Here is a 13,078-nt window from a genome sequence, read left to right as displayed (position 1 = left end):
TCTGGTCCTAACTAGTTTCTGTTGCATCTGGTGTAATGATGATCTTGATCTTTGCAAAAGCTTTCGGCTTCTCCTTTTCTTTCTCTTTTGGCCTGTTTCCTTTGCTTGGAAATTCATCTAAGATAGTCGGATAGTACCTTCTGCGATCCACATTCAGGAAAACAGCATGCTGATTTGCGTGATCGATTACTGCTCCTACTGTAGCTAGGAATGGTCTCCCGAAAATGAGTGGCCTCTCCTTGTCTTTATCCATCTCCAGGACTTGAAAATCTGCTGGAACAATCTTGTCTCCCACTAGAACTTGTAGATCATGAATCGCCCCTTCAGTATCTTTTTGAGATGAATCTCCAAAAATAACCTTAACCGTCGACGTCCTTAAGGTTTTTATGCCCAATTTTTTGGCAAACGTCTTAGACATGATGTTGACATTGGCTCCGGAATCGCACAGGCAGTCTGTAAACTTGATTCCTGAAATGAAACATTGGAAAACAAAACGTCCCGGATCATCGGCTTTGGTAAGCCTTTGAAACGGTTTGGGATCGATATCCTTGTACAATGGTACAAAGATTGGGGTTTCTTCTTTCTTTCCATCGGTTCTGGCCTCTTCTTCGGGCAATGTGGTTATGGCATTGCAAAACTTCTTAGGGTTATCTTCAACTCTTCCTGGAAGAACTCCACTTTGCCTCTTCATAGAGTCGGCTGTTTGGGCGACTTGCACGTCTAGCTTTTTGACGTGCGAAGATAAAGATTCAAACTTACCGTTCAGATCATTGTACATGCAGTCAACTTTCACGTTCACGTCTTTAGATGCTTTTTCGTTCGTCATAACGAGTTGGATAGACTGTTCAAGTCTACTGATTTGTGAAGCTAGCTGGTTCGTTGTGACTCCCTGTTGGTGTACAAATTGATTGTTAAAACCCGTACCTTGGTAGTTATATGGTTGTCTCGGTTGATATGGTATTATTCCTCCGAAGTTTCCACCTTGAAATTTGTTTTGGAAGGATTTTTGCTGAGGTGGGTAGTGCTGATCTTGAGGATTCTCCACATTTGGATTGCGGTAAGAGAGATTGTTGTAATTTGCATTCCGGAAGTTGTTGTTGAAGCTATTGTTGGAGCGGTTTTGATATGGCACCAGTGCTCCTACGTAGTTCACATCTTCTTCTTGAAAGGCTTGATTAATGTGATCGATATCACTAGGTCCTTCATCCTCTGCGCCATTGTTGGTCTCACAAGCATGGATTGGGCGATTGTTGCTCTTCAGAAGCTGGCTCACCATGTTCTTCAACTCGGTTATCTCCTTGTTGTCTGTTCCGGCTTGCTTCATTGATCGATCGTATTCAGGACAATCATTGCTATTGGCTTGAGCCAAATTTTTGATGAGGGCTCTTCCTTGGCTATCGTCTTTTGTCCAAAATATCCATTACTAGCTGTATCAAGTGAAAGTTTGTATTTTGGTTGCAAACCTCGGTAAAATGTGCTCAGCAGGCTTGATCCATGAAATCCATGGTGAGGGCAATCACGTTCATACTCCTTAAAATGCTCCCAGGCTTCATAGAAAGATTCAGTTGGCCCTTGTTGAAAGTTTGAGATCTTTGTTCTCAACTGATTCGAACTTGACTTAGTGTAGAAGTGGTTCAGGAAAGCAGTTCTACATTCTTCCCAATTAGTAATTGATCCTGCAGGCAAAGATTTCAACCAACGGTGAGCCTTATCTGCTAATGAAAAAGGGAACAACTTACACTTTAAATAGTCTGGTGGAACTTGGTTTGTTCTCATCATGCTGCAGATTTCTTCAAAGAGCTCGATATGGTCCATTGGGTGTTTTTGTTTTACCAATGAGATGATTTGAGGCTTGACTTCAAACTCATTCCGGTTCGGAAATGGAACTTGAATTGCAGATCGGTTCTGAAAATTTTGAGTAGGTGCATCAAAATCAGCTATGCGATGGTTCCGGGCTTGTCTTCGGTGTTGATTTGCTTGCTGAACAGGGCGGTTAACGCGCCCATTCGGCTGCATCCCTTGGTGGTCACCATCGGCTGCATTGATGGGTGCTTCAAGGTCTTCACGTTCTTCTCTCTCGCGGTTCTGGTGGTTTCTTGGAGGAACCTCGTCCTCCTCTCCATCTTGTCGAGCATGATCACCTCCTCTGTGATCATTCTCTTCATTTTCTCCATGTTCAGACCCGTCTTGATCCATATTCAAAGTTCGATTAATAGGATCTCCAGGCTGGTCGTCGTTGGCCATTCTTTGCGTTCGTCTAAGTCTTCGAAGTTCTCTTTCGTGTCTGTCTATCTCGTCTAGAATTGGAATGTTTTCTACAGGTCTGCGCCTGGTATTCATGCAATTCAGAGATAAACAAAAGAAGGGAAAGATAGTTCAGCAAAACTTTAAGAAAGAACTAGAGATCAGGTGTTTAGAACAGAAGTTAAAACAAGAAAAATAACAAAAGGCAGCGAAACAAATCCCCGGCAACGGCGCCAAAAACTTGATGTCGTGTCAACTGCGTGAGGGAACAAGTTTTACCCTTAACAAAACAAATGAAAGCCGCAAGTGCACAGCTAATCAGTTGTAGTATTTAGGGATCGAATCCACAGAGATTTGTGTGCCTGTTATTCTTCTACGGTTTTTAACTTTATGTCTAGACTAAATTGGTTTTTAAAAGTTGGTTGTTTGTCACGAATTAAACTAAAATAAGAGAAAGCAAATAAATCTATCCTAGAAAGCAAGTAAAAAAATCGAATGAAAGGCTAATAAAGCAAGTAAAATATCGAATGAAAGACTAATAAAGCAAGTAAATTATCGAACTAAGGAAATTGAAATGCAGGTTTAAGTAAGCAAATAAAAATCGATGGAATTGTAAACTATGGCTAAAAACGCTGAGCTTTTGGAAACTCTAAGGGACCATAATCGGTTTTAACACTAGGGTAAATAGATTGGGATTGACGGATATCGATATATAGGTTCTAGAGCTAGAGTACGGCGGTATGACTACGTCACTGTCGTGATCATAACCAACTGTTTCTCGCAACCCTGACCAGTAGGTTTCCACTCTGGCCCTGGAAGGGAGAGAACGCAAGAGCTGCACAAGACTCATCAATACTCACGATCTCGCCGCAGGTAGGTTTCCACTCCTATGGAAAAATTGCCAGTTTCATTCTAGGGCTGATACTTAATGAAAACTTTCGCAACACTAACTATCTAGATCAGATACTAGGTGATCAATCAAGCATACATGCAATAAGAACAAGAATAAACAGAGAACAGGTCGAAATCCCATATCTATAAACCTAGATGTCTTAATCGATTATGAGAGCCCCTTTCGGGAACCCTAAGCCCAACTCGGGATCTACTCAGACATGGCTGAGGTCGACATCATCATCGGTTTTAATAAAAGTAATGAAAAACAGTAGAGAAAAGAGATAAAGAAAGCTTCTCTATTGAAGAACTCGGACTTGAACAATCTTCTACAAAAATCTCATAAAAACGGCTAAAGGAAAAAAGGGTTTCTGTAAAGTATGAATGGCTCTCCCTAAAAACGACCTAAATGACATGTATTTATAGCCTTCAATACTCCATGGTCTCTAGGGTTCCAGAATTGAGGCTGAGAATGACTTTGGGCTTCAGATACATGGGCTTTAATTCGGAGCTTGATTGCCGCGGTCGAGAGTGTCGTGACCGCGGGGATTGAGTGGTTGGCCGCAGTCGGGAAGCTTCTGACCGCGGGAAATAGGTTGTTGGCCGCGGTCGCGTGACTTGCTGGCCGACTTCGAATGGCTCCGGGGCTAAAGGAATATCTTGAGATCCAACCGTTGGAATGTCTCCAAACCAAGTGCATTTGAAAGCTGGTTGATTCTTCTATAAGTTGTCCAATTTTGAGGGTGATCAGACGGTGAGAAGGTCTTCGTCTCTCCCTGAGAGTTTTGATGGTCTGCATTTATTCAAAATAATCTTTTTGTTCCATTTTGTGCCTCTTTATCCCAAATTACCTGAAAAGTCTTTTAAAATCCGGAAACATAGAAATCCTTTGAAAACCTTTGAAAATGGAGTAAAAACACCTGTAAAAAATATTAAAGTGATCCATAAAAATGGTCAAAATCCGGTGTTATCAGATTGTAAAAAATAACTTAAAAATTTAATTTAAATAGAAAAGCAGATCTTTTATTCAATATTAAACAAGAGTAACCTAAAAGATAGAAAAATTATTATTTCTCCTTAATGAACAAACAAAAAATAGAAATAATAATTATTGTTATAACTTTGCAAAGTCTAAAAATCCTATCAACTCTACTATTTAGAGTGTTAAAAAAAAGGTTAGGAAAAAGGAAATATGTATAAAAAAAGAGGGGAAACATGTAAAAGGAAAAGATAATTAAAAGAGTTAATCGGCTAAAACAATTTTTTTAATACTAAAACTGATTAAATTGCGAGTGTTTAAAACAAGCAAAGGAAAAAAATTTGTTAAATTAAAAAAAGAAAAAAACCATGTAAAATGAAAAGGAAATTTTAATGATTTATTCGCAATTATCTGTTGGATCCATTTAAAGATATGATTGCAAAAGATAGAATTAGTGACCTGTAGGAAAACAAATTCGTTTATTATTTTATGTAAGATCTTAAAGAATTTTGGGGGATGAAGTCTAAGAGAACAGAACAACAAAAAGCATATGTTAATGATTACAATAAATATGATAGAATGAAAAATATGATATAACTAATGTTTATAGTTGAAAAAAACGATTAATTAAAGTGATGAAAAAAACAAAAATAATCAAAATCAAAATTACAAAATTAATTTATATCAACACAAGTTTTAAAACTGAACATTTAAATAGGAAAAAAAACAGAACAAAACCTAAAGAATATCGAGAAATTAAGAAAATACAACTAAACATGTATATATAAGAGGAAAAATACACTAGAGTTTATGTTTCTATGGTTATGAGGGTTATTAAAATTGCTGGTTCATGGCCTATTATTGAAGAAAAAATTCATGTCACGTATTTATACATGTATGATTAATGATAGATCTATCAAAACGAATTAAAATAACACATAATATTTTTTTAATTCATGCCACCTAGGACATGGTGATAACACATAGATATAGATTAATGATTTGGCCACTTATTTAGATCAAAGAAAGTTTCACAAGTCTTCTTCTTTGTGCTAATGGGTTTTATGGTGGATACGCAAAAGGAAGGAGATGGTGGCCATTCATGGAGTTGCTTAAGAACTCTGGTGAGAAGGAAACAAGTCGAATCTTCAAATGGCAAAGCCGAGACTCCTCATCACCATCAACTCGCCAAAGCCTTGACATTTCCTCACTTGATTGCAGTTGGTAACTTTTTTTTTTTGCTTTAACTGAACTTTCTTTTGATTCCGATTTCGTTATTTTAGGAATCTGGGTTTCTTAGTTAGTCGATTTTGTGGTTGGTCAATTTCTTAATCTGATTTGTGTCTATGATATCTGGATTCATAACTGATTTTTTAAAGTTTGAAGCTTTGTTTATTTCCTGTATGAAGTTGTTGTTAGCTATTTTTCACTCATTATCTAGTCTTAGATATCTGAATCATGGGTGTTTTCTTTGTTTTGGCTCTATGTTCTTCACTAAACCTCAAGATTTTGTTTTGTACAATCTTGATTCATAGATAATTTTTAAAGTTTGAAGCTTTTTTTGTTTTTCTTTTTCTGTCTGAAGTTGTTGTTAGCTTTTTATCACTCATAATCTAGTCTTGATTTCTTCTGAATAATGGGTCAGTTCCCTTTGTTTTGTTCTATGTTCTTCATTAAACCTCAAGAGTTTGGTTTGTTTAGGTGTTGGGTCAACAATTGGAGCAGGGGTTTACATTCTTGTCGGAACAGTTGCAAGAGAGCATTCAGGACCTGCTCTCGCCTTTTCTTTCCTTATCGCTGGAATTTCCGCTGCACTTTCTGCGTTTTGCTATGCTGAACTCTCTAGTCGTTTTCCATCAGCTGGAAGTGCCTATCACTATTCTTACATTTGCATTGGTGAAGGGTAACATGTTCACTTGCTTTTTGTAGTTATCTAGCAGTTGATGTGTTTAGAGCTTTTGATGGTGTATTCATTGCTTTTACTTATGGATTTTTGGGTTTTTGACAGTGTTGCGTGGTTGATTGGCTGGGCACTGATTCTTGAATACACGATTGGTGGTTCAACGGTTGCCCGTGGCATATCACCAAATCTGGTTTATTTTTTCTTCCTTTTGACATATATCTTCATTTGCTTGCATTTTATACTGATTAAACTTCCTCTGTTTAGTTTAAACAAGACTGATGGATCTAGGTTTGCATCGCATGCATTCATAGTTTTGTTTCTTGAAGAGTGATTATACATTTTTTTGTTGAGCTGGAGTTTACAAGTTTTGTGTGCTGGCCTATTCTTTTCATGAAGTTATTACTGTAGTTTCTACATGCTAAGTATGGGTTTCCATACGAACTATAAAGCTCTTATAAGATCATTATCTTTGTGTTCTTGTGTTCTTTGAGCTATGGATCCTAAGCCAATACCTTTATTCTCAAAAGGATTCTTGATAAATCTTGATGGCACTTAGACAATTAAGAGACAAAGGAAACTTTTTCTTCTTAAAAAGTTTTGGTGGTCATGAGCTCTATTATCGTTGAAATCTCAACTCATCATCACGTTTCATGTGATATACCATGATAGGCATTAATTTTCGGTGGTGAAGATTGTCTGCCAACAATATTAGCTCGTCATCAAATACCAGGACTGGATATTGTTGTTGACCCATGTGCTGCTGTACTAGTCTTCATTGTAACAGGACTCTTGTGCATTGGAGTAAAAGAGGTATAAAACTTTATATGATTTCGATCACATCGTTTGTACAAACTCAACTCCCCCGAACCAAGTTATTGAAGTGAAAAAATCTCTTCTATGCAGAGCACATTTGCTCAGGGAATCATAACAACAGTAAATGTCTTTGTCATGCTATTTGTCGTAGTAGCTGGTAGTTATCTGTGTTTGAAGACAGGATGGGCTGGTTATGAACTTCCAACAGGGTAAATTGAGCATCAATCATCCTGTGGCCACCATCATATTTGGTAGAATCTATATGAAATGTAATTTATCGTTTTCTTAGGTATTTTCCTTTCGGGGTTGATGGAATGCTTGCTGGATCTGCTACAGTCTTCTTTGCCTACATCGGGTTTGATTCAGTTGCAAGTATGGCAGAAGAGGTCAGTTGAATGTAATATATTGTTGTGGTATCATCTTTTTAAAAGCTTTTAAGCACTGTTTTATACACTAGAGTTGTTGTTTCATATGCAGGTGAAAAACCCCCAGAGGGATTTACCGCTAGGAATTGGTCTTTCACTCCTGCTTTGTTGTTCGCTATACATGATGGTGTCTATTGTCATTGTTGGTTTAGTGCCTTACTATGCTATGGACCCTGATACACCAATATCCTCCGCATTTGCTAGTCATGGAATTCAAAGGGCTGCGTAAGTCCATGAATCGTTTAAGATGCTATACTGTTCATTAACAAAACTTGTTTTCAGAGTTTTATTTTGAGTTCGTTTTTTCTTTCTTTTTGTAGATATTTGATAGCTTTAGGTGCTGTCATGGCTCTCTGTTCTACTCTAATGGGCTCCATTCTCCCTCAGGTAATTCAAGTGTCAATGTCAGATCTTTAGAATTAAGGATTTAACAATGAGATGTTTGAAGAATATATAGATGATATGTGGATTTCGTTTGTACAGTGCTTCTGCTTAATTAATCGGTGCTTGAACTAGCGTTAAGCTCACCAAAGAGCTTATTCATTTTTCAGCCGCGGATTCTGATGGCAATGGCTAGGGATGGCTTGTTACCTTCATTTTTCTCAGACGTGAATCAACGCACGCAGGTTCCTGTTAAAGGGACCATAACAACTGGTTTTTGTGCAGCAATCTTAGCTTTCTTTATGGATGTTTCACAACTGGCAGGAATGGTAAATTAAGACACATTATGATTCGCTAAAGTTTCCTTTTAGCATGTAACTAGTATTTGACAAGCTCTTGTTGGTGTAGGTGAGTGTTGGGACACTTGTTGCATTTACAATGGTTGCAGTATCGGTATTGATACTCAGATATGTTCCTCCAGATGAGGTACTGATTAAGTTGGAACCGTTAAACTCCTTTTTTTATTTGATTTCAGCTAAGAACTACATTATAGAAGATACTTGATTAAAGAGAGAAGTCTCCTTTTAACCTGTTAGCTCATTCACTAGACTAACAAGGCTTTTATCAGGTACCTCTTCCTGCATCTCTTCGAGAGAGAGTTTGTTCTGTTTCCTTTATACCTGGTGAAGAAAACTCATCAAGTCACGTCGGCACTTCGACTAGTAGCAAACAACCTTTACTTTGCACAACTGATGCTTCAATTGTGGAGAAGCAAGAAGCTCAAGGGGGTTGTAAGTTACTATTCAATTCTTGTAGAAAGGCTTAACATTATGATTCATTCTCACTGGTGCATGAACTTCTTACTGTCATATGCAAAAAGTTTACATGTGGTAATTGATTCTGTAGGGGTTCTCAATAACGAAAACAGGAGGAAATTTGCTGGTTGGAGCATTATGATCACTTGTATTGGGAACTTCCTTTTAAGCTATGCAGCGTCAAGCTTGCGCTTTCCAGGGTTAGTTCATCAAAAGTTTATTTACCTGAGGCTTTTTCTTTTACTATGTTCCAAAAGTTGGTTTTATTCTAGCACACTGAGTTCCATTTTTACATAACCTATTAACAGACTCCTCCGATACTCTCTATGTGGTTTTGGTGGATTGCTCCTTCTTGTCGGTTTGACTGTGCTGAGTTGCTTAGATCAAGATGATGCCAGACACAGTTTTGGGCATTCTGGAGGTACTAATTTTCTTGATTTGCCATATGTTTTGTTTGAAGTTCTTTATTTGGATACAGATTGGAAAATATGGAGTTTTGTATTGGTGACATATAACTCTCTTATTACAGGTTTCATTTGCCCGCTTGTTCCACTTTTGCCTATTGTCTGCATTCTTATCAACATGTATCTCTTGGTAAACCTTGGGTGAGTTATGTATCATGACATCAGATTTGTGAATACTAACATGTGAGTTTACTGTAAATATAAACATTTTTCCCTTGATAATGTTTTAGAGCTGCGACATGGGCTCGGGTATCGGTGTGGCTGGTCATTGGAGTGCTTGTTTACCTGTTCTACGGGCAAAGACACAGCTCTCTAGTGGATGCAGTTTACGTCCCCACTGCTCATGCCCACGGGATTCATCGCACTTCTGGACATTCTTTGGCTTAAATCATCACAAGATTCATTCTGTATGTAACAAAATCTGTAAAATAATTATTCGAGATTGGTGTGTTTAGTCATGTTGTAAATAAAAGTTCAATGTTATTGTTCTTCTTAGAGATACTGTGTATAAAATTATACGAAAAGGGTGTCTACGAGACAATTATAATTGGTTAATAGACGATTTATTGAATTGGTAAATCTAAATGCTTACATGGAATGTACCAAACACGATCATTAATCCAAGTTATTCACACAAAAAGAAAAAAACATAATCAAAAAGATTACAAAATATTGGACAAAAAGTTTCATGCATTAACCCTTTTGAAGTGTAGAGATGCTCGAGCTGTTATAACACAAAAACACGACCGTCTCAGATGTAATCTGGAGTCCTTTGTGAAATATCTAAAGACATTGGAGAAGAAAACCCATCAGTCTTTGATTCGACAGAAACTAATGAATTTGTTGGTTGGAGAAATGTTGAACTAAGAAAAGGTATATAGAGATATGTTAAAAAGGTTCTTTATGAAGAAGATCATGTGTTTGAAACCTGAGTCCATAGAAGGCAAAATAATAGCTTGCTATTCAATTCTTCGACTTCTTCTTTGGCTGTCGTTTCTTTCTCGATTTCTTAAACCCACCTCCTGTCTCCTGTGGATAATACAGTTTTATAAGTTAGTTCACAGAGAAGGTTTATTATAACATCATCAGATATTATCAACCCAGCTTCAGTAGATGCTGACCTTTCTGTAACATCTATATGCACTTTGACCTGAGAACTCCTGTCCGGTTTTAGAGATATAAACCTACAAGAGCAAGGAAACACTCAGAGACTACAAAGATTCGAACCTCCCTTCTCTCTGTGTTCTGTAAGAAATAGTTTCCCATGCTTAATGTGTGTGTGTGTGTGTTTAACACCTCAAACAGTCAACAATTCACTTTTCTATGTAACTTTTGTTCATTGTGGAAAGAGAAACAGACCTTCCTTCCTTCTGAGGATGTGAACCAATGACCTGCAGAACCACTGTTAGCCGATACACGTCTTTTGCCTGCGTCTTTTGGAGCTGCAGATCTCGCGTTGGAGCTATTTTGGCCTTTTGAGACCTTTGACTTTGCTTGCCTTCTTCTGCTGCTAGAGTCTACGGTTTTAGAAGTCTCACTGCTGCCAAATTGGTTCCTACAATGGCATTGGGAATTTATGTCAATGCCCTGTAAACAGAAGTTTGTACGTAACAAAAAATAAGAAAGTGATTAGGAGTGTAACCCACATATAATCAATAAGGCACTCCACTGGCCGGTTCTCTCTATCATTGACAATTCCCAAAGGCAAGAAGTTTGGTAACCGCTTCCGGACTAAATTCTGGATCCTTGGATCACTGTGCAAGAAGAAACGATGAGATGGAGGAGATGGGTGAGGAAAATCCAAGAATTCCCTAGTTTGCTGAAACAATCCACTATTGCTACAACTTGCAACAGCACTGCTTTGTTTCTGAGCTGTGCTGCTTGTACTCCTCTTAATCGAGCTAAAGTAGTCCTGACAAATATCATCCAAAGCTGGAGTTTGTATCTTGCAAACAGCCGCCGGGGGAAAATCTTTCCACAGATCTTCAGATTTCTTTCTTTTTGGTTTACTTGCAACAGATGGTTGATCCTTTAAGGATGACTTATTTGTTTTAGTTACTCGGCTTCTTTTGCTGGTGAATGGGTGGTCATCTTCAGAATCTGAATCTAGTAGCTGGTACTCTCGTAGAGCTGGTGTCTGAGTCTTGGAAACTGCCGGGGAAAACTCTTTCCAAAGATCTCCAGTACATGGCATAGATCCAGATTCCTTACTCTTTGAAGATGAACCATTTGTTTTAGTTACTCGGCTTAAATCTCTTTTGCTGCTGGATGCGTGTTCATCTTCAGAATCTGAATCTAGTAACTGGAACGTTGGTGTTTGAGTCTTGGAAACTGCCACCGGGGGGAAATCTTTCAACAGATCTCCAGTACATGGCATAGATCCAGATTCCTTTCTCTTTGAGGATGAATCATTTGTTTTGGTTACTCTGCTTAAATCTCTGCTGGATGACGGGTGGTCATCTTCAGAATCTGAATCTAGCAGCTGGAACCTTCGTTGAGCTGGTGTTTGAATCTTGGAAGCTGCCACCGGCGGAAAATGTTTCAGCAGATCACCAGGACACGGCGTAGATCCAGTTTCCTCTCTCGAGGATGAATTATTTGTTTTGGTTGCTCCGCTTAAGTCTCTGCTTCGAGTGGATGGGTGGTCATCTTCAGAATCTGAATCTAGTAGTTGGAACCTTCGAAGAGGACTACGAGCTGAGCCTTGAAACAATGGTGCAACAGAAGTAATCCCAGAGCTAGTAGATGCTGGAACACGATCCAACGGCTTTCCTTTTTCCCGACTCCGAGATATAGAAGAAGGCTGGCTAGTGAAAGCCCCAGAACCATGAAGTGAAACCTTTGAACTGCAGCTAGAAAACTGACTTCTAGTTGATGCAGGTGGAGCTGCATGTAGCAACAAAAGTAGTAAATCAAAGATGAAAATGAAACAAACAAAATATGAAAAAGACTTTCAGAGCTATTGTTAAAAAGCTCATCCAAAAATGAAATCCTAAAGAATTCATTTTGAGCTATAACACATCATCATCATGTTATGTAACATCGTAAACTATTCTATATCATTCATCATGAATCATTATCACATAATCATCACACAATTCCATTCCTAGACTAAGCATCAACCTTTATTTCTGATATCTAAGGAGACAGGAAGGTTTGCAACTTAGCATCAGCTTCTTAAAATTCATCAGTTTTTACTTTTCAGATACTCTTTCAATGTCAATGTATCTCCGAAACTTCAATTCCAGCAATTTTAAGCAAGACCCATTTCACACATAACAGTGAATAGAGAAATCATAGCTCGAAATTATGTTTTAATTACCTTCGGGAGAAGAGAACTCCTCGATGTCGTCGTCATCATCACGATCTTCCTTAAAACCTAACAACTCATTAATATCATCTTTCGCAGGACACTTGTTGAAATTACTAACTCCTCGTCGCAACCGCTTGAGAACCGGACTTGAACAACTTGCTTCCAGCTCCAGATCGGAATCTGAGACCGTAAGTCCCGGGTCTGGCTCGTCGTCTCCGATTAAACCGGGATTGGGATCCGATACAGCATCGATTTCAAACCCTAGAGAAAACGATGGTGGCTCAATCGATTTCATGACAAGCAAATTAGGGGTTTGGAGGGAAGAGGAAGAGACTTCAACTGGCGCGTTGTTCGATGAGATTATGAGCCAAAAGAAAGCTCGAAATTTTCCCTCGCCTTCGCGGGCAATACATGATTTCAAAAAAATTCCAAGTGATTTGATTGATATTAATTAGTTTTCGCCGAATGCATTGAAAATTTTATTGAAAAACTGAAAATAGAGGGAGTATGACGTCACTCCTGTTTTTTTTCTCTCTCATGGCGATTGGTAAGATTTTTTGGAAAACGGTTACTTTTCGACCGACCACGATCTTGGTTCGCCTGAGATCTGATTGTGTCAGTTTCCTTCCGTGGTCCACATCGCCCACTAATCTTGTGTTGATGGGCACGTTCTCTTGCGGTTTCTGGTTGTTTATGGCTGATTTAAAACTTCGGAATCAGAAACCGCCTTGGCCAAATCTTTATTTAACAACGCTTTCTCAATCACCACAAATCACACCAACTTTCCTTTTCTTCTCCTCTCAGATAATGGGTGATAATCTCCAATGTCAAATGCATAACATGAGTTTGG

At 38.3% G+C, this 13,078-nt stretch overlaps 2 protein-coding genes and 1 non-coding gene across 3 annotated transcripts; 2 read left to right on the top strand and 1 right to left on the bottom strand.

Moving 5' to 3' along the window:
- Positions 1 to 1,498: 1,498 nt before the first annotated feature.
- LOC112088693 lies at positions 1,499 to 1,604 on the top strand. The gene has a single exon (XR_002900638.1). It is a non-coding gene; the product is annotated as a small nucleolar RNA R71 (small nucleolar RNA).
- Positions 1,605 to 5,154: 3,550 nt separating this feature from the next.
- LOC18022887 (cationic amino acid transporter 3, mitochondrial) lies at positions 5,155 to 9,479 on the top strand. Its single transcript, XM_006405902.2, has 15 exons — positions 5,155 to 5,338; positions 5,816 to 6,017; positions 6,123 to 6,207; positions 6,687 to 6,827; positions 6,921 to 7,039; positions 7,120 to 7,216; positions 7,308 to 7,480; positions 7,576 to 7,642; positions 7,807 to 7,965; positions 8,045 to 8,122; positions 8,265 to 8,427; positions 8,543 to 8,651; positions 8,760 to 8,872; positions 8,981 to 9,056; positions 9,146 to 9,479. Exons 1-15 carry the CDS (start codon positions 5,170 to 5,172, stop codon positions 9,300 to 9,302), a joined length of 1,908 nt encoding a protein of 635 aa, XP_006405965.1. The 5' UTR covers positions 5,155 to 5,169; the 3' UTR covers positions 9,303 to 9,479.
- Positions 9,473 to 12,619, bottom strand: LOC18022886. Its single transcript, XM_024158820.1, has 6 exons — positions 12,238 to 12,619; positions 10,562 to 11,801; positions 10,275 to 10,470; positions 10,037 to 10,099; positions 9,844 to 9,944; positions 9,473 to 9,698 (listed from the first exon to the last, which is right to left on the bottom strand). Exons 1-5 carry the CDS (start codon positions 12,521 to 12,523, stop codon positions 9,879 to 9,881), a joined length of 1,851 nt encoding a protein of 616 aa, XP_024014588.1. The 5' UTR covers positions 12,524 to 12,619; the 3' UTR covers positions 9,473 to 9,698; positions 9,844 to 9,878.
- Between the last annotated feature and the right edge of the window lie 459 nt (positions 12,620 to 13,078).

Source organism: Eutrema salsugineum, unplaced genomic scaffold (genome assembly GCF_000478725.1).
Source record: "Eutrema salsugineum unplaced genomic scaffold, Eutsalg1_0 scaffold_14, whole genome shotgun sequence".
Lineage (NCBI taxonomy): Eukaryota > Viridiplantae > Streptophyta > Magnoliopsida > Brassicales > Brassicaceae > Eutrema > Eutrema salsugineum.
Note: the sequence above shows the minus strand (reverse complement) of the source record. Positions and strands in the feature narration are given on the sequence as shown.

Excerpts from the sequence above, each read along its gene's own strand:
- LOC18022887 (XM_006405902.2), top strand. The coding sequence starts at position 5,170 with ATGGGTTTTATGGTGGATACGCAAAAGGAAGGAGATGGTGGCCATTCA. Across the intron at positions 6,018-6,122 it reads TACATTTGCATTGGTGAAGG|TGTTGCGTGGTTGATTGGCT; the intron begins GTAACATGTTCA and ends GGTTTTTGACAG. Across the intron at positions 7,966-8,044 it reads TTTCACAACTGGCAGGAATG|GTGAGTGTTGGGACACTTGT; the intron begins GTAAATTAAGAC and ends TTGTTGGTGTAG.
- LOC18022886 (XM_024158820.1), bottom strand. The coding sequence starts at position 12,523 with ATGAAATCGATTGAGCCACCATCGTTTTCTCTAGGGTTTGAAATCGAT. Across the intron at positions 10,471-10,561 it reads GAGTGCCTTATTGATTATAT|GAACCAATTTGGCAGCAGTG; the intron begins GTGGGTTACACT and ends ATGCCATTGTAG. Across the intron at positions 9,945-10,036 it reads CATATAGATGTTACAGAAAG|GAGACAGGAGGTGGGTTTAA; the intron begins GTCAGCATCTAC and ends TATTATCCACAG.